Source organism: Elephas maximus, chromosome 18 (assembly GCF_024166365.1).
Source record: "Elephas maximus indicus isolate mEleMax1 chromosome 18, mEleMax1 primary haplotype, whole genome shotgun sequence".
Taxonomy (NCBI): domain Eukaryota; kingdom Metazoa; phylum Chordata; class Mammalia; order Proboscidea; family Elephantidae; genus Elephas; species Elephas maximus.
In genome coordinates, this window is record NC_064836.1 from 16,870,475 (window position 1) to 16,898,331 (window position 27,857).

Sequence of the window (27,857 nt, forward strand, 5' to 3'; positions counted from 1 at the left end):
CTGAGTTCAGGAGAACTGGGGAAACGGGCACTTCACAGTGATGAGGATGCAGAGTAGAAAGCTGCAGGCTGGGTGTAGCTGTGTTTTGTCTGGGAAAGAAACTATCTTTACCAGGGGGTGAGGATTTAACTGGAGGTACTCCTGGCCAAGAGTCCTTGAGTGGTGCAAATGGCTAACACTTGACTGCTAACCAAAAGTTTCAAGGTTCAAGTCCACCCAGAGGCACCTCAGAAGAAAGCCCTAGTGATCTACTTCTGAAAAATCAGCCACTGAAAGCCCTGTGGAGTTCTACTCTGACACACCTTGGGTCACTGGGCTGGTTAGTCCTGAGCGGCTGGGCCTTGTGCATCGCCAGGGCCCCAGATTCCTCCCAAGTCTTACTTCATACTAGTCTTAGGTTTCCCTATTAGTTAGGAAATTAATGAGTAAGGAATAAAGCGATTGCACCTCAGGTAGTGTCATGAAATACAAACATGAAACAACTCAACCAAATACAGCGTGTTGAATCAGTCGTCCAGAAGGGTGCCTTCTCTCTTTGGGGAGTCTGAAAAGATGTATTTTGGTCATTTGTGGAGATCCCTGTCAGCTGTGACAGACCAGGCCCTTCCCCAAGGGCCAGGAATAAGGCACTAGGCTTTTGGGTGTGGGTGTGTGTGAAAGAGTGTACATAGAAACTGTCACGCCATACCATAACAAGGTGGAGCCATGTATTGTCTTTCTCTTAACCTCCTCATCATTTCCAGAAGTATACAGCTTTGACGGTGCTGGGTCCCTAAGGCCATGGCAAGGGAATTCTCAGCAGACCTAAAGGGCATCTTTCCAACAACTGTTCCCTTTATCTGACCCTCGTATCTGGAAATCTGAACTCCAACCAGGTCACAACCATACATAAGAGTTATTTCCTCAGGGGAAGCCGGGGTCGTGCTCAACCATGTGGATCCCCAGGCCAGCTTTCACAAGGCATATTACCCGTTTGTGCCATTTTCTCAAGTTGCACATCTTACAGAATTGCAGGGGAGGGGTGTTCTGGTTAATGATATTACTATATTGTTGTTTTTCAAAGATTGAACAGAAAAACATAACACTAAATATTATCCTGAACAACATTTAATTTCTGATTCTTCACAAAACACGTTAGGACTCTGGTGGAGCCTTAGGATTGAGTCTTTGATAACGACTGAAGATTCTTAGGGCTGTCTGCGGACCTACAAAAGCACTGATTGAGAGCAGGCAGCAGGTGAAGCATGCCATGGGCATCAGGAGCCCAGGTTCCAGCCTCAGCTCTGTCACTAAACCACTGAGTCACTTGGGATGAGTCACTTCCCTTCTCTAACACGGTTGGAGAGGAGCATCTCTAAGGTCCCTCCCAGCTCCAAGAGTCAATGAACAACCAGCAGAGAATGTGTTGTGTTGATTTTCCACCAGAGGGTGTGGGGACGTTTAAAAAAACCACCTGCAATAGAGTGAGCAAGGTCTGAGACAGTGTTTTAGTGTTTATAAAGCCTCTGGGCTGGGGCTCCCATCTCACTGTTGGCTCAGCCCAGGGGTCAGTCACGTGCAGGCTGAGACAGAGAATAAGAGAGCAGGCACGCCACAGTATATTTTATTAGTGAATTTCTCCAGCCAATGGACAAAGAGTGTCTGAGTGGAGGCGGAGGCATGCGTATGGGGTCACTTTCCTACCTTCTCAAACCAACAAGCGTTGCTGTGCTATCAGTCAGCCAAGAGGTTTAGTTACATGGACATGGCTTGTCCTTGGTACTAGAGACGGTGAGAGGGTCCCAGGCCCCTGTCCAGAAGGTGAGAAGCCCATTGCAGGGATTCTGGGAGACCCTCATTTCATTGCTTAACTACTTTTTTTTTGCATCACTGACACATCGATTGCCTCATTTTGATTTTTCTTCTCAGGCTTAGCTATCCCTCCCTACTCAATTCTGGCTAGAACGAAGTCCACCCAATGTAAGAAAATCTCCAATAAGAGCAGAATTCTGAGCAAGAACTCCCTGTGTTACAAAAATAGGTTCAGGAAAATATATAGCTGCAGTATACACACACATCCACACGCGCACGCACACACACACACACACACACACACCTCTCTTGTGGAAATCATCGTCAGGATGAGTTAAAGAGGGCACTCACTGGGACTACCTCTCTGAATATAAACACATGCCTGACTTGAATCTCTGTCCTTCACCTCACAGAGAAGAGAGTTGGGAGTTGGGAGAGGCTAAGTGGAGCCCGGAGTCTCTTCCTGTGCAGTGGTAGGGGTGCCTGGAGTGCTGGTGGCCAGGGCCTACTCCTTCAGCAGTCCCAGCTTCTTCAGAGCCTCCCTTCTGTGTTCATCAGGGATGCCCTTTGGGGAGATCTTGACACTGACACAGAGGGGTCGAGGCAGCTTGTCACGGCTCTGTCCTGAGTAGAAGAGGTGTTTAGAGTTCTGTTCCTGCTCCAGGTCAGCCAGCTTGCCCACCTGGATACCTGCAAAATCCTTCCCTGTGCCCAGTGAGGCAGGGCGTGGCCGGGAATTACGCAAGACACTAGGCGAGATCTTGTCCATGAAGGAGCCCTTTTCCAGAGATGAGCTGGTTTGGGGGCTAGAGTCTTTCTCAGCTGAGAGGTAGCTGCTCAGCCCTATACCTGAACGTTCCAGAGTTTTGGACTTGAAGTTCATCTGTCTCAGGCCAGGAATGTTGCTTTCTTGGAGGGTCAGCCCTGAGTCAGGCTTTGCCCTCGTGGCCTTAGGGATAGGAATTGGCATGGATTTGGCAGCTGGAGCCTTCCCTGGAGAGGGGTCCTGGGCAGGAATTGAAACCTTCCCTAGGGAGGGCCCTTGAGCTGCAGCCAGAGCTGGAGCTGGAGCTGGAGCTTTCACTGGAGAAGGTCCCTGAGCTGGAGCTGGAGCTGGAGTTGGAGCTGGAGCTGGAGCTGGAGCTGGAGCTGGAGCCAGAGCTGGAGCTGAAGCTGGAGCTGGAGCCGGAGCTGGAGCTGGAGCCAGGGCAGTGGCCAGGGCAGGAGGATCTTTGAGTCTAAGGGAGCTGGTGGGCTTACTTAACTGGAAGCTTGGTTCGTCTTGGTCCTGGGGTAGCCCCAGCTTCTCCAGTGCTTCTTTACGTGCTTTCTTCTGCTCCTGTAGCAAAGAGGAGACCAGACCAGAATCTCCAGGGGCCACCTCAGAGTGACGGGACCTCCAGTTCTGGGGATGATTGTGGAAACTGCTTCGGCTGCTCTTCAGAACAATATTGGGGGGCAGCTTCCGGGGCTTAGGGGCTGTGAGGGGTGCCAGATGGGCATGTGGATCCCCCCCAGATGGGAAGGGAGCATCTTCAGCTCTAGCATTCTGAGATGACAAGGCAGGAGGAGGCCGGGTTTGCCCTGGGTCACCCACTGAGCCTTTCTCATTGACTTTTTGGGACATGGCCTCTGAGGAAGCCTCCTCTTTCTTCTGGGGACTAAAGGACTTGTGGAGCTGGGGTGTGCTGCTCAGCTCCCCTGGCCTCTTGGGCAGGCTGTCTTCTCCACACCGCTCTGGCTGGGAGTCCCGGAAGGACTCTGGTGGGGGGATGAGCACCACGTCCAACTCGAGGGCAGCCTTCTGGGGGCTGGTGGGTGCCAGAATGGGCTCACTGCTCTGGCTGTCCCTCTTGCTCTGAGGTTCTGGTACAAACTCCTCAGATTCTCCAGGGATATGGTTGTTAGCCTGGGTGGTGCTTTTCCTGGGCTTCTGGTTTCTGCCAATGTGGATATTTCTGGGGAGGCTTTGGGAGCCAGACCTGAAGTCCAGGACTTGGGGCTCAGAGGTGTGGGATGAGCTGAACTGAGTCTCTCTCCTTGGCTCTGATGCTTGCCAAATGATTGTCTCCTCCGGATGTGCTATGAGAATCGGGAGGACAAAGAATAGCAAAGGTGAGAGCCCTTCTGCCAAGGGAAAAGCAAATACCCCCTGAGCTCTGGTCTCCAACTAGCAAAGGATGGTTTTTTCTTTGCTCTTAAAGGGGTAGCACTGTCTCAAGCCCACTGGGCCAGTGAATCAGCCTCAAGGGGCAGAAAAGCCCCAAGTCCCACTCACTGCTCTATCTCCAGGGAGGTTCTGACACATTGTCAATACATACCTGCTGAATGAAGGACTAAATATTGTAGCCCTGATACCAGAGGGACTGCCCTCAGGGGTAAAGTGGCCCATCCCTGGGATGCAGGGTCTTGTGATCACTTGCATGTTCTTGAACCCTACTGGGTTTACACTCTCACAAGGGCCTCAAGGCACCACCCACTGCAGTTAAGGGAGCCCTTCTCGCTTTATCTCCTGCAGCCTCCTCCTCTGGATCTCTCAGATTAGCTCCCCAGACTGACTCAGTCTCTCCAGAGCCAAACACCCACCCTCTTTGCTTCCCTCCCTGATCTCTGTGGTCATCTCTCTTTAGAGAGAAGATGGGAGCTGGTCAAACCCCTTCCCCACTCGTGCCTCTAATACTTCATGGAAAGACATAGGAAGCTGGTGTGTCAGCAGCCCCTCCATGCCTCCCAGAACAAGGCTTCACTCTAGCTAGAAGAGTGGTGGGGAGTGAGTTGTTTCTTACTCTGCCCATGACCCTTGGAGTGGAGGGCAGGCAAGGTACAGAGCGGCAGGAAGTGTGCACGAATTTTCTGGGTTTGACCAGAGGTGCTAGCCCAGACAGTCTCTCTTACCCTGCGGAGCAGGCTGGGTTAGAGGCAGTGCCCACGAAGCTTGGGGAGTTGGGGCTGGCTCAGACTGGTCAGGGGCAGTGGACAGTCCACTGTCAGCCTCAGTGTCCAATGAGCCAATGGTCTCTTCCAGGAAAAGCAGACACTCCTTCTCTTCAGCAGACAGGAAGTCGTAGCTGCTGTCACTCTGCAACCAATGGGGAGGAGAGGAAGGGCAAGAGAGAGAGGGAGCTGTGAGAGGGAGCCTGTGGCTCTGCAGAAACTGGTGGGGCCTGAGAACCACCCTGCTGTGGGGAAGGAATGCTGAAGAGCTGGAAACCTCTCCACGGTGCTACTCTGCAAACCTGCTAGAGTTGCTTCCTGAAACCGCAGGCACCTGGGGAGGGTAGTAGAGACTGCTGGGCTGCCCCACTAGCACCCAGCTCTGGTAGCTGGGCAGGAAGACGGCAAACAACCTTTCTTTTGTCCCTTTCTGGGTGAAGGGATGGGGGTATAGATCAGAAGCAGTCCCAAATTCTAGTCCCAATTTTTCCATATAACCATTGTCAAGTATTTCACTTTGCGTGTCTCCATTTTAGCTCCAAAATATACGGGCAATACACATGGGGTTGATATGAGTTGGAAATCAACTTGATGACAATGGGCTTATAATGATTTGAGCTTAAACTTGAATGGTGTTGCTTTTAATTTTTCAAAGTACTTTTGCATACTTGATCTGGTGTGTCAAGGACAGTATTAGGACAAACAAGAAATGTGGTCAAGGACTGGCTACCAGGCCAAAGGGAACAGATAAATTTACTAAATAATTTATACTTAACTTTGAAATGCATTCCATACTGGATTTTTTGTTCCCTTTGAATATTTACTTTCTTGATGGCATTTGACTCTGGCTAACATTCAAATAAGTGCAAATTTCTTAAGCAAATATTAACTTAAAGGTGGAGAAACCAGATGGACATAGGAGAAGGAGAAAATGGCCATCTCAGATGGTTACTGCCTGTACTCCACCAGTCCAGGAAAAACCAGGGGATAGCTGCTCTCCAAAGGAGGAGGATGAAGAGAACTCAAAAAGGAAAATGGCGATGAAAGAAATTTGGCCTGTGTCGCTTGCTGCCATCTCCATCCCTCTTCTTAACATTTGGGACACCTCAGAGTTATATATCTCCAGACCCACTTAGATGGCCAGGAAAGATTTTGAGACAGCTCTAAAAAACATCCCGGGAGTGGGGGAGGTAGATGTGGGAATAGTATCTCCGGAGCCCTTAGAGAGATATCTGTCAGTTGACTGACTGAATGAAGCCTATACCTCAAACACAAATCTAGGAAGCTCCAAGGCAATTCCAGGAGCTCCCTGAACAAAGGTAGTCTTTGGACTGCCCTCTTTTCCCTCAAATATCCATGCCATAGATAAGCCAACTCCAAATTTCTCCTTTGTAATGGTTCATTTTGAAAACCTTTAATCCCTGCCACATTCTGTGTCAATGGTATGTGACCATTCAGGTTGACTTTAGCCTAATAGAAACAGGAAGATGTCTCTGTGCCCCATCATATAGGATCAAGAGAAATGATCTACAGATTGTCTGCTCTTTGAATTTTTTCGTGATGCTTTTCCCACTCCATTTTTACAGATTACAACCCATTGACTATATTAAACATCCTTGACATTCAGCAGAGACCTTCATAATCCTTAAATCTTCAAATACCTCTATAGAATATAAAGCAACGAAGTGGAAATTCTTAAAGGCTACTACGTACGAACAGCAAAAGAAAGTTTAGATGTGGGTTTGGGTAGATTCGCTCTTTTATAGTCTTACAACATCTGAAATTCAAATTCATGTCCAGGAAAAGTACAACTTATTCAATATCGCTCACAAATAGAGAAACACAGGGACTTGGGGAGAATCTAAATTTGTGTACATAGATTATTTCTTTTCTACATAGAGGTATGTGCCAAGTACTTTACTTAAGGACTCCTCCAAGAGCCCCAGGCATGAGGCATTAATATTATCCCTATTTTAACGCTAAAGAGACTGAAGCTTAGAGACATTAAGTAATGTACCCCAAGTCATATAGCATATGTAGACAGCCCAGATCTGTTTGACTCTTGAACCCAGGCTCTTAATTACTCTACTCTTTTTGATCTTTGTATAAGACTGAAGTAATGTTGCTCACAGCAGAAAACTTAAGGAATCCCCTTGCTACAAGGACCTACATCCAGTTTCCACCAAGACCTCAGATCTCTGCCCTGCCCTCTCACCTCCACTCAACCTCCCCCAACCTAAGGAAAATTGGGGAAGGAAAGCCTCATTTGTGCCATTGCTCTCTGAGGTGGTGCCACTGACCTTATTCTCTATAGAACAAGGGGTGACTCAGGGGAAGAAAGCCCCAGTTGAGGTTGTGATTCACTCTCTGACAAGGAAGACGAAAGAGAAGGTGTAGTGAGCAAGATGGGGTGGTAGAGCAGGGCGGGGCCGGGCAGGCATGCAGAGATCAGGCGAGGCTGGAGGAAGGAGTACGTACAGATCCCGAGTGGGTGGAGGTGCTGCTCGTCATGCTGTCACAGCTGCCAATTCGGGTCACGGGTTCCAAGCCAGGCCCCGCTGGCCACAGCTCTCTCTCGGGCATCGCCTGAAGCAAGGTGCAGGAAGGGGCTCCCAGAGGGAAGCGAAGAGAAGTGAAGAATGTCCCAGGCCGGGCCTGAAAAGAGAAGAATCAAAGCCACGTATGAGCCGAGGCTCTGGCAAGGCTCTGCCCAGGCCCTGGAGCAGCATGGCAGCAGGGACACCAAGCAAGCAGAGAGCTGGAAGGGGGTGGTGAACAGCCATTGCCTGAGCCCGGGCCTGCATGCAAGGACACATGAGCTGGCTCAGACACATGCGGAAAGAAAGACTCAGGTATGGAGAGGAGTCTAGTGCGAAAGGAGATCCCATCACTTCTCTTAAGTCACTTTTTTCTCTGAACCAGGGAGCTTAACCTACATTTTCATTACTATAAACAATAAATATGATAGGAGTTAATAGCTTGGGTTCTGGAGGTCGTTGGATTTGGGTTCAAATCCCAATTCAGTCATTTAGAGTTATGCAACTTGAGGCAAATTACTAAGTCTGTCTTTCTTCCCTTATTAAATAGGGTTATTGTAAGGACTGAATGAGAGAACACTTAGCCCAGTTTAGTTGGTAGTAAATACTCAAATATTTAACAAATAAATGAATAACTACTACTGTTCTTGTAATAAGAAAGAGACAAGATCCACCAAGGATCCCACTAAATTGAAGCAAAGGAAACAACAGTGTAGAAAGGGATGTTTCTGGTTAAATGGGAAGCTATAGGCTTGAAAGAAGGAACAGGGCCCTTAACAGTACCCACCTCATGTGGCTGTCACGTGAGTATAAGGAAATACTCCATGCAAACCTTTGCACGGTACACAGGCCAGTGGTTGTTAGTTGCTATCAGAGTCAACATCATCAACACCATCACTACAAACCACCACCACAACCACCATCACCTCCCTAGCCTGGGAGACATGTTCGTGGCACCTGGAATGGTTAACATAAACTCAATCTCCTTCTTGCGTATCACCCTCTCTGTTATTGCACTTACTCCCAGTGAGGTTCCCCAGCCTGTTTCAAACAAGAGAAACACGCTATGTAGCTTCCCCTCCCCCCCCAACTCCAACTCCAAAGGGAAAAAACTTTCAAGTTGACTGTGACAGAAGTAGTAGCAGCTGATAAGGCAGTGCTATCTTTCCTCTAAAAGTCCTAAGCATTTTCATATGCCTGTTTGTGGGAAACACTCCACTAGAGTTGGGCAGGCCAGGGATGATTCTCTTAGGCACAGCTGGTATTTGAACATAGTTTGCCTGATTGTGAATCCATATCCTCCCCATACCAAAAAAAAAACCCAAACCTGTTGCCGTCGAGTTGATTCCGACTCATAGCGACCCTGTAGGACAGAGTAGTACTGCCCCATAGAGTTTCTAAGGAGTGCCTGGTGGATTCAAATTGCTGACCTTTTGGTTAGCAGTCGTAGCTCTAACCACTACACAACCAGGGTTTCCATCTTCCCCGTAATACCATGTTATATTTTCCGACACCTCTCCCCCATCTCCATACTGGGTAAAATGTCCTAGAAAACGTGCTCTATTTGAGATCTGGGTGCTTGGATACATGGGCAGGTATCTCTTTGGATTCTGCAAGAATTTCTTCTAGTGCCACAGTCAGGTTTGGGCCAGGTTGGGTGAGTCAGCCTGCCAATCATACAGAGCTGGCAAGCACAAGCCCACATGGCGCTCCTCTCGTGCTTGGGAGGAGTCCCTCAAGAGGGGCAGGTAGGGAGGGGCAGGGTACCGGGGAAGGAAGAGGGAAGATTCCTGGTGAACCAGACATCTGTGGGAGGGGCCAGAGGAGGCAGAGACATCAAAAAAATCCAACGATAAATCAACTTTGGGTGAGATATCTCTTAGGGCTCCTTGGTGAAGTTAGTCCCCCTTCACCCTCCACCCCACAAAAAAAAACAAACCTACTAATTTGGGTCTGGGACTACCGTCAAGTTAATTTTGACTCATAGCGGCCCCATAGGGTTTCCAAGGCTGTAAATCTCTACAGAAGCAGACTGCCACATCTTTCTCCCACGGAGGTGCTGGGGGTTTAGAACTGCCAACCTTTTGGTTAGCAGTCAATTGCTTTAACCACTGTGCATATCCAAACATTGAGAGGAATTTGAGAGGTCACGTGGATAAAGGTCAGTCATTCCAGCTATTCACTTCATTTACAACTGCCCATTCTAAACATTTTATAGGGCTGAGGCCACGACAGCAAAGGAGATCCATCTCATAGGCCAGACGTACAGAAGGCCTTCACACAATGCTGGGTGATTAACTTCTCATCCATTTTAGTGCCTATTGGGTTGAGCTGTTGGAAGGCTTTTTCTTGGCTTCTAACTTACCACTGCAATTTTTCCTTAAATGTTTTATTTCTCAGATAATATGTGACTCAAGAAACTTGGGCAATGTTTTCAGTTAGACTAACATTTATGAACACGTAAGAGACACTGAGGGTGAAAAACTGTACGAGACAAACGCCTTGTTTTCAAGAAGCCAGTGTAGATCCAAGGGTCTAGTTTTCAGACCTAGTTTTCTTATCTATAAAATTGGGGCAGTAGGTATTTAAAGTGACTCACTGTAATTAATGTAATACTCTCTCTGCATGGGTGAGAAGATGCTGCCTCTTCTTTTCACAGAAAATCACTACCCTTGCTCTTCTGAGTACGCTTCAGACTTCATAGTGCTTTGCTAGCCTCTCCTTCCTTCCAGGGAAGCCTGTCTTACTCTCACTTCAGGAAACCCTCTAGCAGAGCCCAAAACAGCAAGAAGAGATAAAAACAACAGGAATAGCACTGCTTCCAAAGAGCATAGCATGCTATGGCTCACAGATACGCTAATCAGGTCTTCATAATAACCTGCAGCATAGGCAGGATGTGACATTTCCTTCATTTTACAGTTGAGAAAGCTGGGGGTCTTTCCACTACCTCTTCCTAAAGGAAGTAGGAATGACCTTTAACAGCATGCAAAAGGCAACCTGTGGATCCGGGACCTCCAGAGGGCATCTCAAGGACTGTCCAGATGCAAGAGTGGCATGTACCCAAAGAAGTGTCATTGGCTACCCCGATGAAATTCTGAAAGCCCTGAAATCATCCTCTCCTTCCCCTTCATACCTTAACTTCTGTGAGTTATCCAGCTTAGTCGTATGCTTCCAGGCCAATTTATTGCCCAGTAACAGACAGATATTTCCAAAGACTAAAGAAATGACACCCAACGCCACTGAAGATCATGTCACCAGGCACTACATAATCACCGCAGAGATGAATCTGAATCTGAAATCAAAGACGAGTGAGCCCTGGGGCGCTCGCACTTCATCTCCACACCAAATTTTCTGACCCAAAGAGTTTGGAATATTAAAGAGAAAAAAAAAAATTCTCTTCTTCCCACCCTTCTACCCAGCTTGGCTTCATTTCTTTCCAACAACTTTACAACTTTGAAACTTGGGAGCTTTTTCAGGGTAGTCATTGAAACCTGAGATATTTCTATCTGATAAGAAGCCCGAGAAACAAGCAAAACACTCAAGGTGAGAGCTTGGTATCTTTTAACCCTCGACCTCTTTTGGAGGCTTGAAGGGTGGAGGGAATTGGTTAAGAAACATGCACAGCCTATCATCAGGACCACCCGTTCAAAGCTGCGTTAAATATTAACTACTCCACTGAAACCAGCCAAGCCTTGGAGGTGAGTAAATAATGTGGAGTTCTGGCATCTAGAGGGGGCGGGGTGAGGAGTGGACTCCAGTCCCATTCCAGTTCGGCTTCTTGGTACCTTCTAAACAGACCCAGAGCCCACTGTCACTCTCCTCCCAGTAGCCCACACCTAAGTCCCCCAAGAACACAGTCTCTCTCCCAGTAGTCAAAGAGGTTTCCTGATTCTCTCTGACCAGGATCTGCTTTCTGCTGACTACCCAGAAATGCACCTAGGCTAGGGCTGGAGAGCATTCTAAGAAAAACACCAGGGGACGGCTGCCTATGTGTCCCTTGCCACGTGCATGCGGACAAGTTTCTGTGTGTGTTTAGACAACATTATAATCTCCTGTTTTACCAGTGAGTTTGAGGGAAGGGGTGAGTAGAAATACCCTCTGCACAGAAAAGCTTTGGTAGGCACTACAGATGATCTTCATTGTGACAAGGTCACCATCTACCACAGGTCTCACAGTGAGTGAGAGGGCTGGCCCTGTGGTGGGGGGGGTGGGTAGGCTAAAGCCTAGAGCTCCAGTGTTGGCATGTGCCAGGCTCTGGGAGCCTGGCACTGGGTCCTCCCTCTTCTCTCTGCCCTGTGGCAGGAGGAAAAGTGGCGAAGTTAGGGACCAGAGTGTTAATTCCAAGGTAGATAACAGGGAAAGCTGACTTGCTGCTCTGACTTTTACATCCAGCTTCCTTGTGCAGGTAAACCTGCCAATACATATTGCCAATTGGGACAACTGAGGGGAAACCAAATAAAACCCTTACATTGGTCTGTTCTCCTCTCTGTGGACTGTGCCACCCACTTTGGACTGAGCCCCACTCAGAACTCTGACCAGACTCGACATGCTACCGCGAAACATTAATGTGGGTGAGGCTCCAGCCAGCCAGCTAACTTTCTGTTTGCCAGTCTCTGTATCTATTAACAGGCAAAGTTGGAAAATTGAGTTGAACCCAAATAAACTTGATTTTACAACTAGATTACCCATGGTGTTTCCAGTAGGAGCTGGTGGCCTGAGTGGGGGTTCTCCTAATGTGCCTAAAACTCACATCCCTCACAAACAATCTAGCCCAGGGCACACCTTACACACTTGCCCACAAAGCTCCATTATCAAGCTACCATGATTGAACATACACACACTGCACCCTTTATTTAAATAAAGATAGACATCTAGTTGATAAAGCCATGGAAGAATTTCCTGTTATAAATGCAATGGAGGACCAAGGAGGGAACATTCTACTTATTTGGACCGTCTCCCACTTTGACTCCCTCCACTCCAACTATTTTCTTTCAAAGTCACAGCCCCACTTCAGTTGCTCAGAGGGGGACATTTCCCAAACACACTTTTATTTCCTGTCCATGTTGTCCGCACAGTATGCATATCCAATGTAAAGAGGCAAATGAAAAAGATGTGTCTTGGCCCTAGTCTCCAGAAAAATACTGCAACCTCATGAAGCTACCAGCCTACCCCAATCCCACACTAAACACAAAGAGTTGAGGAACAGAGAGGAAAGCCCCCTTGCTGGGATAAAGAGTAGGGGGACCCTCGCAATCCTGGAGCTCTGACTTTCCACAGACCCCTCCTCTTGCTGCAGAATAAGCAGTAGTTAGTGACTGACTCACCTGCACTTGGTGGGCAGCTGACGAGAGGAAAGGAATAGCCCTTTATTTCAAAGGGCAGAGACCGGACAGAGCCTGCTTCCCCTGCCTCCTACTGTTTTCTTCCTTTGACCTCCTCCTGACTTACCTAGACAGGTAAATGCTTCATTTGGACTGCCTCACTCCACCCTGCCACTGCCTCTCATCCAATCCCAGCCTCCCCTCCCTACTTCTCATTCCAGCTGTTTCTCCAGGTAGGGCGTGGGAGGGGAATGGGCAAGGCAGTACTGCTCTCACCTAACCAATCCTCTCTTGCCCTACCCTTCTTCTTCCTTAGAGCCAATAATGAGCCCGTAAAAAAAGGAGGGCTGGAGCACTGAGGGACAGGTTTGAACTGGTACTGGAAGACGGCAGGGTTGGCAGGAAGGGGCTAGGCAAAAACATAGTTATTTGTTATTACTTAAAGGAGCACATCCATTGGGCAGCATGCGTTTCTGTGGGCCTGTTCCACTAGGAACTAAGTAACCCAAACCGAACTCTCTTTCGTCAAGTTGATTCCGACTCATGGTGACCCTATAGAATAGAGTAGAACTGCCCCATATGGCTTCCAAGGAGCGGCTGGTGGATTCAAACTGCCGACCTTTTGGTTAGCAGCTAAATGCTTAACAACTGTGCCACCAGGGCTCCAGGAATTAAGTATTCTCCTGAATTCCCCAAGTTAAAATCCTTTGTGGCCAGTTTCTGCTTTTCTAGCTAAGCAGAATCACTTTCATCTCCAAGGCTTCTGCTGTCTTGAGGAGGGTGTCTTACAGCTAGGAATGTGTTAGCTGAGATACTCGCACCCCACTGCTGGCCAACGACCTTCTTGGTCTCATTTATTTCTGGGGAAAATGAAACTATTTTTCCCCCAGGTGGTCCCTGCCCTGATAATAAAGTGACCAGCAGCCGCAAGGGAGGGAACATATACCCTGTCATTTGGGTCTCCCGTCTCTTTTAGCTGTTCTAGGAAGGGGCAATGAGCATTAAGAAATAAAAACAAAATAGCAACCAACTAGCTGAGCAACTCTTGTCTCCTTCCATGGGCAGATTTTTGGCAGCTGTAGTTAAAACAACCTGAAGAGAGCAGGGCGAATCTCAGTCAGCTTGAGGTAGAATAACTCAGTGCTTTCAGGAAACAATCTCCCGCCAGATATTGGCTACTCTTCCTAGATATGATTTTTGCCTGGAAGTTGGTTTCTCCTCAAGGTAGGCTATACTTGATACCTACCAACTTTTTTTTTTTTTATTGTTTTTTAGGTGAAAGTTTACATCACAATTAGTTTTTCGTTAAAAAGGTACACACGAATTGTTTTATGACATTGGTTGCAATCCCCGCAGTGTGTCAGCACTCTCCCCCTTTCCCTTTCCACCCTGGGTTCTCCATGTCCATTCATCCAGTTTTCCTGTCCCTTTCTGCCTTCTCATCTTTACTTTTGGGCAGGTATTGCACATTTACTCTCGTATACTTGATTGAACTAAGAAGAACATCCCTAGCGTGTGTTATTGTTTGTTTTATAGACTTGTCTAATCTTTGGTTGAAAGGTGGACCTCAGGAGGGGCTTCAGTTCTGAGTTAGCAGGGTGCCCAGGGGCCATAATCTTAGGGGTTCCTCCAGTCTCTGTCAGACCAGGTCGTCTGGTCTTTTTTGTGAATTTGAATTTTGTTCTACATTTTTCTACCTCTCTGTCCAGGACCTTCTACTGCAATCCCTGTCAGAGAGGTTGGTGGTCATAGCCAGGATACCACCTGGTTCATCTGGACTCAGGTTGGTGGGGGCTGTGGTTATATAGTCCATTAGTCCTTTGGACTAATATTTTCCTTCTGTCTTTTGTTTTCTTCGTTCTCCTTTGCTCTGAATGTGATGGGACCAATAGATGTATCTTAGATGGCCACTCACATTCTTTTAAGACCCCAGACACTACTCACCAAATAGGATGTAGAACATTTTCTTTATGAACTATATTTTGCCTGTTGACCTAGATGTCCCCTGGGACCATGTCGTCCAGCCCTCAGTCCCAGTAACTTGGTCCCTCAAGGTGTTTGGGTATGTTTAGGTGGCCTCTATGACTTTGCCTTGTTCAAGTAGTACTGACTTCCCCTATATTGTGTGTTGTCTTCCCCTTCATCAAAGCTAACACTTGTCTACTATCTAGTTAGTGATGTCCCCTCCGACCCTCCCCTCCCTCATAATTGCCAAAATTCTTTTTTCGTTTATAAGCTTTTTCTTGAGTTTTTATAATAGTGGTCTCATACAATAGTTGTCCTTTTGTAATTGACTTATTTCATTCAGCATAACGGCCTCCAGATTCATCCATGTTGTAAGATGTTTCATGGATTCATCATTGTCCTTCATTGTTGTGTAGTATTGCATTGTGTGTATGCACCATAATTTGTTTATCCATTCATCTGTTGATGAGCACTTAGGTTGTTTCCATCTTTTTGCTACTGTGTATGGTGCTGCAATGAACATGGCTGGTGTGCATATGTCTCTTCGTGAGATGACTCTTATTTCTCTAGGATATATTCCTAAGAGTGAGATTGCTGGATCATATGGTGTTTCTATTTCTAGCTTTTTAAGGAGGCACCATATCGTTTTCCATAGTGGTTATACCATTTTACATTCCCACCAGCAGTGATTAAGAGTCCCAATCTCCCCACAACCTCTCCAACGTTTGTTATTTTCTGTTTTTTTAATTAGTGCCAGTAATGTTGGGGTGCCATGGCATCTGATTATTGTTTTAATTTGCATTTCTCTAGTAGCTTTTTTTAATAGCTAGTGATCACGAGCATTTCCTCAGGTGTCTGTTACCTGCTGCCTGAATGTCTTATTTGGTGAAGTTGTCTGATCATATCTTTTGCCCATTTTTTAATTGGATCATTTGCCTTTTTGTTATTGATGTGTTGAAGTATTCTGCAGATTTTAGAGATTAGACCTTTGTCAGATGTACCATAGCCCCCAATTTTTCCCAGCCTGTGGGTTCTTTTTTTACTCCTTTGCTGAAGTCTTTTGATAAGCATAAGTGTTTAATTTTTAGATGATGCTAGTTATCTAGCTTATCTGTTTGTGTATTGTTAGTTATGTGTTATATTTATGTCACGTATTAGGGCCCCAGCATTGTCCCCAAGTTTTTTTTTCCATGATCTTTTTTTTTTTTTTTTTTTTATCATTTTAGGTTTTATATTTAGGTCTTTGATCCATTTTGTGTTAGTTTCTGTGTATGGTGTGAGGTATGGGTCCTATTTAATTTTTTTTTACAGATGGACATCCAGCTATGCCAGCACCATTTGTTAAAAAGGCTGTCTTTTCTCCATTTAATGGGCTTTGGTCCTTTGTCAAAAATCAGCTCATTATAAGTGGGTGGATTTACATCTGGGTTCTTGATTCTGTTCCATTGGTCTACGTGTCTGCCATTGTCCCAGTACCAGGTAGTTTTGACTACTGTGGTGGTATAGTAGATTCTGAGATCGGTAGTGTGAGGCCTCCTACTTTGCCGTTCTTCTTCAGTGATTCTTTGCTTATCCCGGGCCTCTTTCCTTTCCATATAAAGTTGGTGATTAGTTTTTCCATCTCATTAAAGAATGCTGTTGGTATTTGGATTGGGATTGCATTATATCTGTAGATCACTTTGGGTAGAATTGACATTTTCACAATGTTGAGTCCACCTATCCATGAGCATGGTATGTTTTTCCATTTAAGTAGATTACTTTTGGTTTCTTCCAGTAGTGTGTTGTTGTTTTCTTTGTATAGGTCTTTTGTGTCCCTGGTTAGATTTATTCCTAAGCATTTTATCTTTTCAGGGGCTATTATAAGTGGTATTATTTTCCTGATTTCCTTTTCAAAGTTGTTTTTGCTGGTGTATAGGAATCCAACTGATCTTTGCATGTTGATCTTGTATCCTGCTTCTCTGCTGAATTTTCTATTAGCTCCAGTAGTTTTCTTGTGGAATGTTTGGGGTTCTGTATGTATAGGATCATATTATCTGTGAATAGGGATAGTTTTATTTCTTCCTTTCCAATTTGGATGCTCTTTATTTATTTTTATTGCCTTATCGCTCTAGCTAGGACTTTCAGCATAATGTTAAATAGGAGTGGTGATAAAGGGCATCCTTGTCTTGTTCCCACTCTCAGGGGAAATACTTTCAGCCTCTCTCCATTGAGAATGAAGTTGGCTGTTGGTTTTGTATATTAAAGAAAAAAAAATTGTCATCAAGCCTATTCTGACTCATAGTGACCCTATGGGACAGAGTAGAACCAACTCATAGGATTTCCAAGGAGCGGCTGGTAGATTCAAACTGCTGACCTTTTGGTTAGCAGCTGAGCTCTTAACCTTCTATTTTATTAAGACTTTTTTTTTTTTTTTAAATCAGGAATGGGTGTTGGACTTTATCAAATGCTTTACTGTACCCATTGAGATGTTCATGTGATTCTTTTCTTTTGTTCTGTTTATGTGGTCGATTACATTGATTTTCTAATGTTGAACTATCCTGGTGTATATGGTATGATACCTATCAACTTTTAAGGTACTCTACTTACTCACATTAAAGGGGCAGGAAGAAGATTTAAAGTTAATAATAAATGCAATAATTTCCAAATTTTATTATGTTTTTACTTTTTTGCTAGGTATTTTGCTAGGCACTTGCATGTATCATTTCATTGAATCTTGAACTTTTAATATAAACTTAATATTAACATTTAATATCAACTTTGAAAAGTAGGCACTATTACTACCTAAATTTTATAGGTGAGGAAATGGGGGCACAGAAAGGTTAAATAACTTGCCCAAGAACAAGTAGCCAGGAAGTGACAGGGCAGTAGTTTCAATTCAGGCAGCCTGACATCAGAATGATGCCAATCTGCCTGTTTTGGAGAAAATGGAACATGACATGCACAGATAATTTGTAGGTCTAATTCTAACCATTAAGGGGCCTTGGTGGTGCAGTAGTTAAGCATTCAGTTGCTAACCAAAAGTTGGCAGTTTAAACCCACCTGGCACCTCTGTGGGAGAAAGACCTAGTGATCTGCTGCCATAAAGATTCAAAACCAAACACTTTGCCATCAAGTCAATTCTGACTCATAGTGACAGTATAGGACAGAGTAGAACTACCCCATAGGATTTCCAAGGCTATAAACTTTACAGAGGATTTTTGTTCTCTTTATGTCAAGGTATACTTCATACTGAAAGCTATGGTCTTTGATCTTCATCAGTAAGTGTTTCAAGTCCTCTTCACTTTCAGCATGCAAAGTTGTATCATCTACATATTGCAGGTTGTTAATGAGTCTCCCTCCAATCCTGATGCTGCGTTCTTCTTCATATGGTCCAGATTCTAGGATTATTTGCTCAGTCTACAGGTCAAATACTTATAGTGAAAAGATTCAACCCTGGCATATACCTTTCCTGATTTTAAACCATATGGTATCCCCTTGTTCTGTTCAAACAACTGCCTCTTACAGGTTCCGCAAGAGCACAATTAAGTGTTCTGGAATTTCTATTCTTCACAATATTCTCCATAATTTGTTATGATTCACACAGTCGAATGCCTTTGCGTAGTCAATAAAACACAGGTAAACAAAAATACTCACAAATGGACCAATAAGCAACATCATGATAAACGGAGAAAAAATTGAAGTTGTCAAGGCTTTTGTTTTACTTGGATCCACAATCAACACTCATGGAAGCAGCAGTCAGGAGATCAAATGACACATTGCATTGGGCAATTCTGCCGCAAAAGACCTCTTTAAAGTGTTAAAAAGTAAAGATGTCACTTTGAGGACTAAGGTGCGCCTGACCCAAGCCACAGCATTTACAATTGCCTCATATTCATACAAAAGCTGAACAATGAATAAGGAAGACCAAAGAAGAATTGACGCCTTTGAATTATGGTGTTGGTGAAGAATATCGAATATACCATGGACTGTCAAAAAAAAAAAAGAATAAATCTGCCATGGAAGAAGTACAATCAGAGTGCTCCTTAGAAATGAGAATGCCGAGACTTCATCTCACGTAATTTGTACCTGTTATCAGGAGGGACCAGTCCCTGGAGAGGGACATCATGCTTGATAAAGTAGAAGGTCAGCGAAAAAGAAGAAGACTCTCAACAAGATGGATTGACACAGTGGCTGCAACAATGGGCTCAAACAGCAGTGATTGCGAGTATGGTGCAGGATCGGGCAGTATTTTGTTCTGTTATACATAGGGTTGCTGTGAGTTGGAATTGATGTGATGGCACCTAACAACAACAATCTTTACAGAAGCAGACTGCCACATCTTTCTCCCTCAGAGCAGCTGGTGTGCTTGAACTGCCAACCTTCCAGTTACTAGCTGAGTGCTTTAGCCACCACACCAACAGAGCTCCTTCCATAAAGATTATAGCCTAGAAAACTCTATAGGGCAGTTTTAGTCTCTAACATAGTGACACCATGAGTCAAAAACCAACTGGACAGCACACAACAACAATTCTAACCATTAGATTCATCCTTCCCCGTCTCACTTCTTATAGCTATTAATATGTTTTATAACAAGATGACACACAACTTTCATTGTCTCTCTGTGATCCTAGTTGAGTAGGAAATAAGAATTGCAATGACACTGGGGCCAAGGTAAAGAAGAGGTGGGGCAGGACTAGTGAGGAGGAAGGAGAGAGGCCTGGGATGACCCAGTGTATGGCTGACAAGAGTTGACTGTGCATTTCAGGGCAATGATCTCTCTTCCTGATATGCCATTCAACCGCGTGATATCATAACACTGACAAAACAGGAAAGGCATGTCCAAAGCAGGAGTTCAATGTAACAAGGGTTGCTCCCATGGATGGAATTACTGAAGGTGATCCAGCACCATAGGTGTGTGATTTGAACATTTGCTAAAAAAAAAAAAAAAGGATTTACTTCTGAGCGTTAACCTTATGGATGATAGTAGACACAGCCTTGTTTGGGAACAGATACAGTTTCAGTTTACAATAAAATTTGGATAATGTATCATCTTTTTTAGGAAACCCCGGTGGCATAGTGGTTAAGTACTATGGCTGCTAACCAAGAAGCTGGCAGTTCGAATCCACCAGACACTCCTTGGAAACTCTATGGGGCAGTTCTACTCAGTCCTATAGGGTTACTATGAGTTGGAATCAACTCGATGGCAGTGGGTTTTTTTGGTTTATCATCTTTTTATAAGACATATTAATAGCAACGTGATTTTGGGCAAATTATTTAACCTCTCTTTGCCTCCCTTTCCTTGCCTGTAAAATTTAGATAGCAATAAACTAAAAAGAAAAAAAAAATCCGTTGCCATCAAGTTGATTCTGACTCATAGCGACCGTATAGGGCTGAGTTCAGCTGTCCCTATAAGGTTTCCAAGGTTGTAAATTTTTACGGAAGCAGAATGCTATGTCTTTCTGCCACAAATCAGCTGGTGGGTTTGAACCATCGACCTTTTGGTTAGCAGCCAAGCTCTTAAACACTGCACTACCAGGGCTCCATTAGATAGTAATAGTGCCTACTTTTTCTCAGGTGGAAGCAAGGAAATAGACAAAAAATCTGTTTCTTTTTTCCTTTCAGACGTCTTTCTTTTGCAAATTGTGAAATATTTCAGATATACCAGCATAACAAGCATCGCTATACCTAACATCCAGCTCAGGAAACTAAACATTAACATTATAGTTGAGTTTACAAGCTCCTCCACTCCCACTCCTCAGAAAACACATATACACCAGCGGAAATAAATCACTATTCTGAATTTGGTACTTTTCATTCTCTATGTCTTTAAACATTGTCCCTGGAATCTTTCTTGGTTTTGATTTGTGCTTGGACAAATACCAAGTCTCTAAGGTTCCAGGAGAATTGGGAAGAAGGCCTGGCCTACAGAAAGAAGAGGACTTCTGAAATCAGAAATACCTGAAAGAATGAGGCTCCATGGTTGATGCAGGCCATCACTTGAGGCAGAGGGTGTGTCTTTGCTTTTTGCAGATGAGTTCCTGTTTGATGACTGACTGTGAAATCTAACTACAGCCCAGCTTACCTGACTTGCCTGTTTCCTCACTCCTTCTCTGGTCATACCTTGACTGTCAGAAGTGAGTTTATTATCTCCTTCCTCAGTAAAAACTCCCCACTGAAGCACCTCCTTTCCCCAACCTGAGCAAGCAGGCACGCACACACACACCACTCCAAAACCACAATATGTCACAGTCATTGGTCAATCTGTTCTCTTTGGGTCCCTTATAAAGTTGGACTCTCTGCAAAATAGTTGTGGACCCCTGTTCCAATTATTCAAGATACATATTCCCTCACATTACCATCAAAGCTTTTCAGTGTCTGTCTTCTCTAAAAGAGAAATCGAGTTACTTTGAACGCATGTTATCACTATGCCTAGCAAACCCTGAGTGCCCACTATGTTCACACTATATGCTGGGGCTCTGTGTGTGACTGCTAAGGTACCAGAGGACAGAAAGTTTTGTTCTTCAAGTTCGGGCTAGGGAACTAAGAGCTTGCTTTGAAAAGAATGCAGCTAGGGAAGGATTCAGATGAGGGGAGTTATAATTTGGCTATAAACCATGGAATTGACAGGCCAGATTAAGACATCAAATAGACTGCAAAATTCTCACCAATGACATTAGTGTTAAGCCCAAAATAATTAGATGGGAACTAAAGAGTGTAATTAAGTAGTTCTGAAATTGTTTAATCATTAAGTAGTTCCTGGGAGCAGTTTTTTTCTTTCTCTCTTTTTTGGGAACAGTGTTTTTTTGGCCTGCCTACCACAGAAATTTGGAGGAGTCAGCAGTTGTCTTCTTCCAAGTGCTAATGAAACTTTGAGGACTGGAGTCATCTGTTAGCACCAGAGAGCTTTGGTTAAGGGATATCAAACCTGAACATGTTCAAAATGGAGCTTGTCTTAAGCCAGTCGTCTCCTGTCTCCCCATCCCAACTAATTTCATCGCCAAGTCTCCTCCCACCCAGGCCCAATGTTTCACAGCAATCCTCCCATGTCCCCTGTGAGATAGCTCTCAGATCTGTTTCCAACGCTTCCTCCTCACTAGTCTGGTTCAGGACTTCACTATTTGTAGGATCATGGGCTATTAGAGATGGAAGAGATAACAGGAACTACTTGTTATACACCTTCCGTTTTATAGATGTACATCTGAGTTGTCATCCCTCTCCTTAAAATATTTTGATGGGCTTTCATAGCATTCAGGATGAAAATTTAAAGCCCCATCTATGAGTTTAAATAGACTCGATGGCAAACACAACAGCAAAGTATGGCATGAAGGTTCCTAGGTGGCACAAACGGTTAGCGCTCAGCTACTAACCAAAGATTCATGGTTTGAACCCACCTAGCGGCACCACAGAAGAAAGGCACCACAGAAGAAAGGCCTAGTGATTGGTTTCTGTAAAGATTACAGCAAAGAAAACCCTATGGGGCAGTTCTACTCTTAACACATGAGTCAAAGTCATCAAAATGGCAACAAGGTTTTATTTTTGGTTTCTGGGTTTCTGTATGGCCTAGTTTGGTTTTCTCCAAGTTACTTTTTTCTGTCTGTTTTGGCCTCTGTGTTTTTTATTTAAGGGTTTCTTAAACTATCTAATGATTCTTGGCTGTCCGCTCAAATTTAAGACTGTGGCAACTAAAAGCTGACTGAAGTTTCTGTGGCATGGGTGGGGCTGGTAGACTGTGGACTTCACTGTAGAGTTCAGGGTCATTCGGTTGGGGAACCTTTGAAGTCACTATTTTTAGTCTTTTTTGTTGGCCTAGTTGGAATCCTCCAAGAAGGTTCCTCAGGAAAGGGTCTTCCAAAACCCTGCCTGAAGGAAAATAATTCTGGCAGCTAGCATTCTAAGAGATTAGTGGTGGAAGAATGGTGGAGATCTCAACATTCAGTACATAAAATTTCACTTAATACCCTTATTTTTTTTTTTTTGCCATATTTTGAAACTTTTATTATGAAAAAAGTTCAAATTTACACAAAAGAAAAATAATATACCCATTATTCAGCTTTAGTAATATTTATCAACAGTTTGTCATTCTTATTTCATTTATTTCCCTCCCACCACGAGACACACTTATCTTTTTTTTTTTTTGGAGTTTCTCTTTCTTCATTTTTCTCACTCTTTTTTTTTTTGTTGTACTTTAGATGAAGGTTCACAGAGCATACTAGTTTCTCATTAAACAGTTAGTATACATATTGTTTTATGACATTGGTTAACAACCCCACAACATGTCAACACACTCCCTTCTCAACCTTGAGCTCCCTATTACCAGCTTTCCTGTCCCCACCTGCCTTCTAGTCCTTTCCTCAGGGCTGCTGTGTCCCTTTAGTCTTGTTTTGTTTTATGGACCTGTCTAATCCTTGGCTGAAGGATGAACCTTGGGAGTGACTTTATTACTGAGCTAAAAGGGTGTCCGGGGGCTATACTCTCAGGGTTTCTTCAGTCTCTATCAGGCCAGCAAGTCTGGCCTTTTTTTGGGAGTTAGAATTTTGTTCTACATTTTTTTCTACCTCTGTCTGGGACCCTCTATTGTGATCTCTGTCAGAACAGTCAGTGGTGGTAGCTGGGCACCATCTACTTTTACCGGACTTAGTCTGGTGGAGGCTGTGGTAGATGTGGTCCATTAGTCCTTTGGATTAATCTTGGCCTTGTATCTTTAGTTTTCTTCATTCTTCTTTGATCCCGAAGGGGCGAGACCAGTGGAGTATCCTAGATAGCCGCTCACAGGCTTTTAAGACCACAGACGCTACTCACCATAAGTAGAATGTAGAACATTATCTTTATAAACTATGTTACACCAGTTAAGCTAGATGTTCCCTGAGACCATGGTCCCCACTGCCCTCAGCCCAGCAATTCAGTCCCTCAGGGAGTTTGGATGTGTCTATGGAGCTTCCATGACCTTGCCTTGTACATGTTGTGCTGCCTTTCCTAGTATTGTGTACTCTCTTACCCTTCACCAAAGGTACCACTTATCTATTGTCTATTTAGTGTTTTTCCATCCCCACCCCCTCCTCCCTCATTACCATCAGAGGTTGTTTCTTTTTTTTTTTTAATAATTTTTTTTGTGCTTTAAGTGACAGTTTACAAATCAAGTCAGTCTGTCACATATAAGCTTACATACACCTTACTCCATACTCCCACTTACTCTCCCCCTAATGAGTCAGCCCTCTCCTTCCTTCCAGACTCTCCTTTCGTGACGATTTTGCCAGTTTCTAACCCTCTCTACCCTCCTATCTCCCCTCCAAACAGGAGACGCCAACACAGTCTCAAGTGTCCACCTGATACAAGCAGCTCACTCTTCATCAGCATCTCTCTCCAACCCATTGTCCAGTCCCTTCCATGTTTGATGAGTTGTCTTCAGGAATGGTTCCTGTCCTGGGCCAACAGAAGGTTTGGGGACCATGACTGCCGGGATTCTTCTAGTCCAGTCAGACCATTAAGTCTGGTCTTTTTATGAGAATTTGGGGTCTGCATCCCACTGTTCTCCTGCTCCCTCAGGGGTTCTCTGTTGTGCTCCCTGTCAGGGCAGTCATCGGTTGTGGCCAGGCACCATCTGGTTCTTCTGGTCTCAGGATGATCTAAGTCTCTGGTTCACGTGGCCCTTTCTGTCTCTTGGGCTCATACCTGTCATGTGACCTTGGTGTTCTTCATTCTCCTTTGATCCAGGTGGGTTGAGACCAACTGATGCATCTTAGATGGCCGCTTGTTAGCATTTAAGACCCCAGACGCCACACTTCAAAGTGGGATGCAGATGTTTTCATAATAGAATTATTTTGTCAATTGACTTAGAAGTCCCCTTCAGCCATAGTCCCCAAACCCCCACCCTCGCTCCGCTGGCCTTCGAAGCATTCAGTTTATCCCAGAAACTTCTTTGCTTTTGGTCCAGTCCAGTTGAGCTGACCTTCCCTGTATTGAGTATTGTCCTTCCCTTCACCTAAAGTAGTTCTTATCTACTAACTAATCAGTAAATAACCCTCTCCCACCCTCCCTCCCTCCCCACCTTGTAACCACAAAAGTATGTGTTCTTCTCAGTTTATACTATTTCTCAAGATCTTATAATAGTGGTCTTATACAATATTTGTCCTTTTGCCTCTGACTAATTTCACTCAGCATAATGCCTTCCAGGTTCCTCCATGTTATGAAATGTTTCACAGATTCGTCACCGTTCTTTATCGATGCGTAGTATTCCATTGTGTGAATATACCACAATTTATTTAACCATTCATCCGTTGATGGACACCTTGGTTGCTTCCAGCTTTTTGCTATCGTAAACAGAGCTGCAATAAACATGGCCGTGCATATATCTGTTCGTGTAAAGGCTCTTATTTCTCTAGGGTATATTCCGAGGAGTGGGATTTCTGGGTTGTATGGTAGTTCTATTTCTAACTTTTTAAGAAAACGCCAGATAGATTTCCAAAGTGGTTGTACCATTTTACATTCCCACCAGCAGTGTATAAGAGTTCCAATCTCTCCGCAGCCTCTCCAACATTTATTATTTCGTCTTTTTTGGATTAATGCCAGCCTTGTTGGAGTGAGATGGAATCTCATTGTAGTTTTAATTTGCATTTCTCTAATGGCTAATGATCGAGAGAGCATTTTCTCATGTATCTGTTAGCTGCCTGAATATCTTCTTTAGTGAAGTGCATGTTCATATCCTTTGCCCACTTTTTTTTTAATAAACTTTTATTAAGCTTCAAGTGAACATTTACAAATCCAATCAGTCTGTCACATGTAAGTTTACATACATCTTACTCCCTTCTCCCACTTGCTCTCCCCCTATTGAGTCAGCCCTTTCAGTCTCTCGTTTCGTGCCAATTTTGCCATCTTCCCTCTCTATCTTCCCATCCCCCCTCCAGTCAAGAGTTGCCAACATACTCTCCAGTGTCCACCTGATTTAATTAACTCACTCTTCATCAGCATCTCTCTCCCCCCTGCTGACCAGTCCCTTTCATGTCTAATGAGTTGTCTTCGGGGATGGTTCCTGTCCTGTGCCAACAGAAGGTCTGGGGAGCATTGCCGCCGGGATTCCTCTAGTCACAGTCAGACCACTAAGTATGGTCTTTTTATGAGAATTTGGGGTCTGCATCCCACTGATCTCCTGCTCCCTCAGGAGTTCTCTGTTGTGCTCCCTGACAGGGCAGTCATTGATTGTGGCCGGGCACCAACTAGTTCTTCTGGTCTCAGGATGATGTAGGTCTCTGGTTCATGTGGCGCTTTCTGTCTCTTGGGTTCTTAGTTGTCGTGTGACCTTGGTGTTCTTCATTTTCCTTTGCTCCAGGTGGGTTGAGACCAATTGATGCATCTTAGATGGCCGCTTGTTAGCATTTAAGACCCCAGACGCCACATTTCAAAGTGGGATGCAGAATGTTTTCATAATAGAATTATTTTGCCAATTGACTTAGAAGTCCCCTCAAACCATGTTCCCCAGACCTCCGCCCCTGCTCTGCTGACCTTTGAAGCATTCATTTTATCCCGGAAACCTCTTTGCTTTTAGTCCAGTCCAATTGGGCTGATCTTCCTTGTATTGAGTGTTGTCTTTCCCTTTACCCAAAGCAGTTCTTATCTATTGATTGATCAATAAAAAACCCTCTCCCTCCCTCCCTCCCTCCCCCCTTCGTAACCACAAAAGTATGTGCTCTTCTCAGTTTTTTCTATTTCTCAAGATCTTATAATAGTGGTCTTATACAATATTTGTCCTTTTGCCTCTGACTAATTTCACTCAGCATAATGCCTTCCAGATTCCTCCATGTTATGAAATGTTTCAGAGATTCGTCACTGTTCTTTATCGATGGGTAGTATTCCATTGTGTGAATATACCACAATTTATTTACCCATTCATCCGTCGACGGACACCTTGGTAGCTTCCAGCTTTTTGCTATTGTAAACAGAGCTGCAATAAATATGGGTGTGCATATATCTGTTTGTGTGAAGGCTCTTGTGTCTCTAGGGTATATTCCGAGGAGTGGGATTTCTGGGTTGTATGGTAGTTCTATTTCTAACTGTTTAAGATAACGCCAGATAGATTTCCAAAGTGGTTGTACCATTTTACATTCCCACCAGCAGTGTATGAGAGTTCCAATCTCTCCGCAGCCTCTCCAACATTTATCATTTTGTGTTTTTTGGATTAATGCCAGTCTAGTTGGTGTGAGATGAAATCTCATCGTAGTTTTAATTTGCATTTCTCTAATGGCTAATGATCGGGAGCATTTTCTCATGTATCTGTTGGCTGCCTGAATATCTTCTTTAGTGAAATGTGTGTTCATATCCTTTGCCCACTTCTTGATTGGGTTGTTTGTCTTTTTGTGGTTGAGTTTTGACAGAATCATGTAGATTTTAGAGATCAGGCGCTGGTCGGAGATGTCATAGCTGAAAATTCTTTCCCAGTCTGTGGGTGGTCTTTTTACTCTTTTGGTGGAGTCTTTAGATGAGCATAGGTGTTTGATTTTTAGGAGCTCCCAGTTATCTGGTTTCTCTTCGTCATTTTTGGTAATGTTTTGTATTCTGTTTATGCCTTGTATTAGGGCTCCTAAGGTTGTCCCTATTTTTTCTTCCATGATCTTTATCGTTTTAGTCTTTATGTTTAGGTCTTTGATCCACTTGGAGTTAGTTTTTGTGCATGGTGTGAGGTATGGGTCCTGTTTCATTTTTTTGCAAATGGATATCCAGGTATGCCAGCACCATTTGTTAAAAAGACTATCTTTTCCCCAATTAACTGACACTGGGCCTTTGTGAAACATCAGCTGCTCATATGTGGATGGATTTATATCTGGGTTCTCAATGTTGTTCCATTGGTCTATGTGCCTGTTGTTGTACCAGTACCAGGCTGTTTTGACTGCTGTGGCTATATAATAGGTTCTAAAATCAGGTAGAGTGAGGCCTCCCACTTTCTTCTTCTTTTTCAGTAATGCTTTACTTATCTGGGGCTTCTTTCCCTTCCGTATGAAGTTGGTGATTTGTTTCTCCATCACATTAAAAAATGTCATTGGAATTTGGATCGGAAGTGCATTGTATGTGTAGATGGAATACCCTTATTTTTAATACAGAGACCATACATTTTACCCTCTTTGGAGAGGGGATGAAGCCCTGAGTTGCTGAATGGAGAGGAGACCTGAGGGGTCTAATTGCTTCCTAACTGGACTTTCCACCAATCTTCCTGATTTTTTTCTACCTCTGTTTATGAAAGTACTAACACCACCAATTCTTGAGCTCTTGGAGGGCCTCAGCCTTTTTGAGCCTCCTAAGTCAGTTACTTAACTCATCCAACGGCTTGCTGGCTATTTTTATT

The 27,857-nt window shown here is 44.3% G+C and overlaps 1 protein-coding gene across 1 annotated transcript; it reads right to left on the bottom strand.

Annotated features, from left to right (window-relative positions):
• Positions 1 to 755: 755 nt before the first annotated feature.
• C18H1orf116 (chromosome 18 C1orf116 homolog) lies at positions 756 to 12,782 on the bottom strand. Its single transcript, XM_049858552.1, has 4 exons — positions 12,587 to 12,782; positions 7,204 to 7,380; positions 4,687 to 4,870; positions 756 to 3,873 (listed from the first exon to the last, which is right to left on the bottom strand). The coding sequence occupies exons 2-4, from the start codon at positions 7,306 to 7,308 to the stop codon at positions 2,297 to 2,299; spliced, it is 1,866 nt and encodes a 621-aa protein (XP_049714509.1). The 5' UTR covers positions 7,309 to 7,380; positions 12,587 to 12,782; the 3' UTR covers positions 756 to 2,296.
• Positions 12,783 to 27,857: the final 15,075 nt, after the last annotated feature.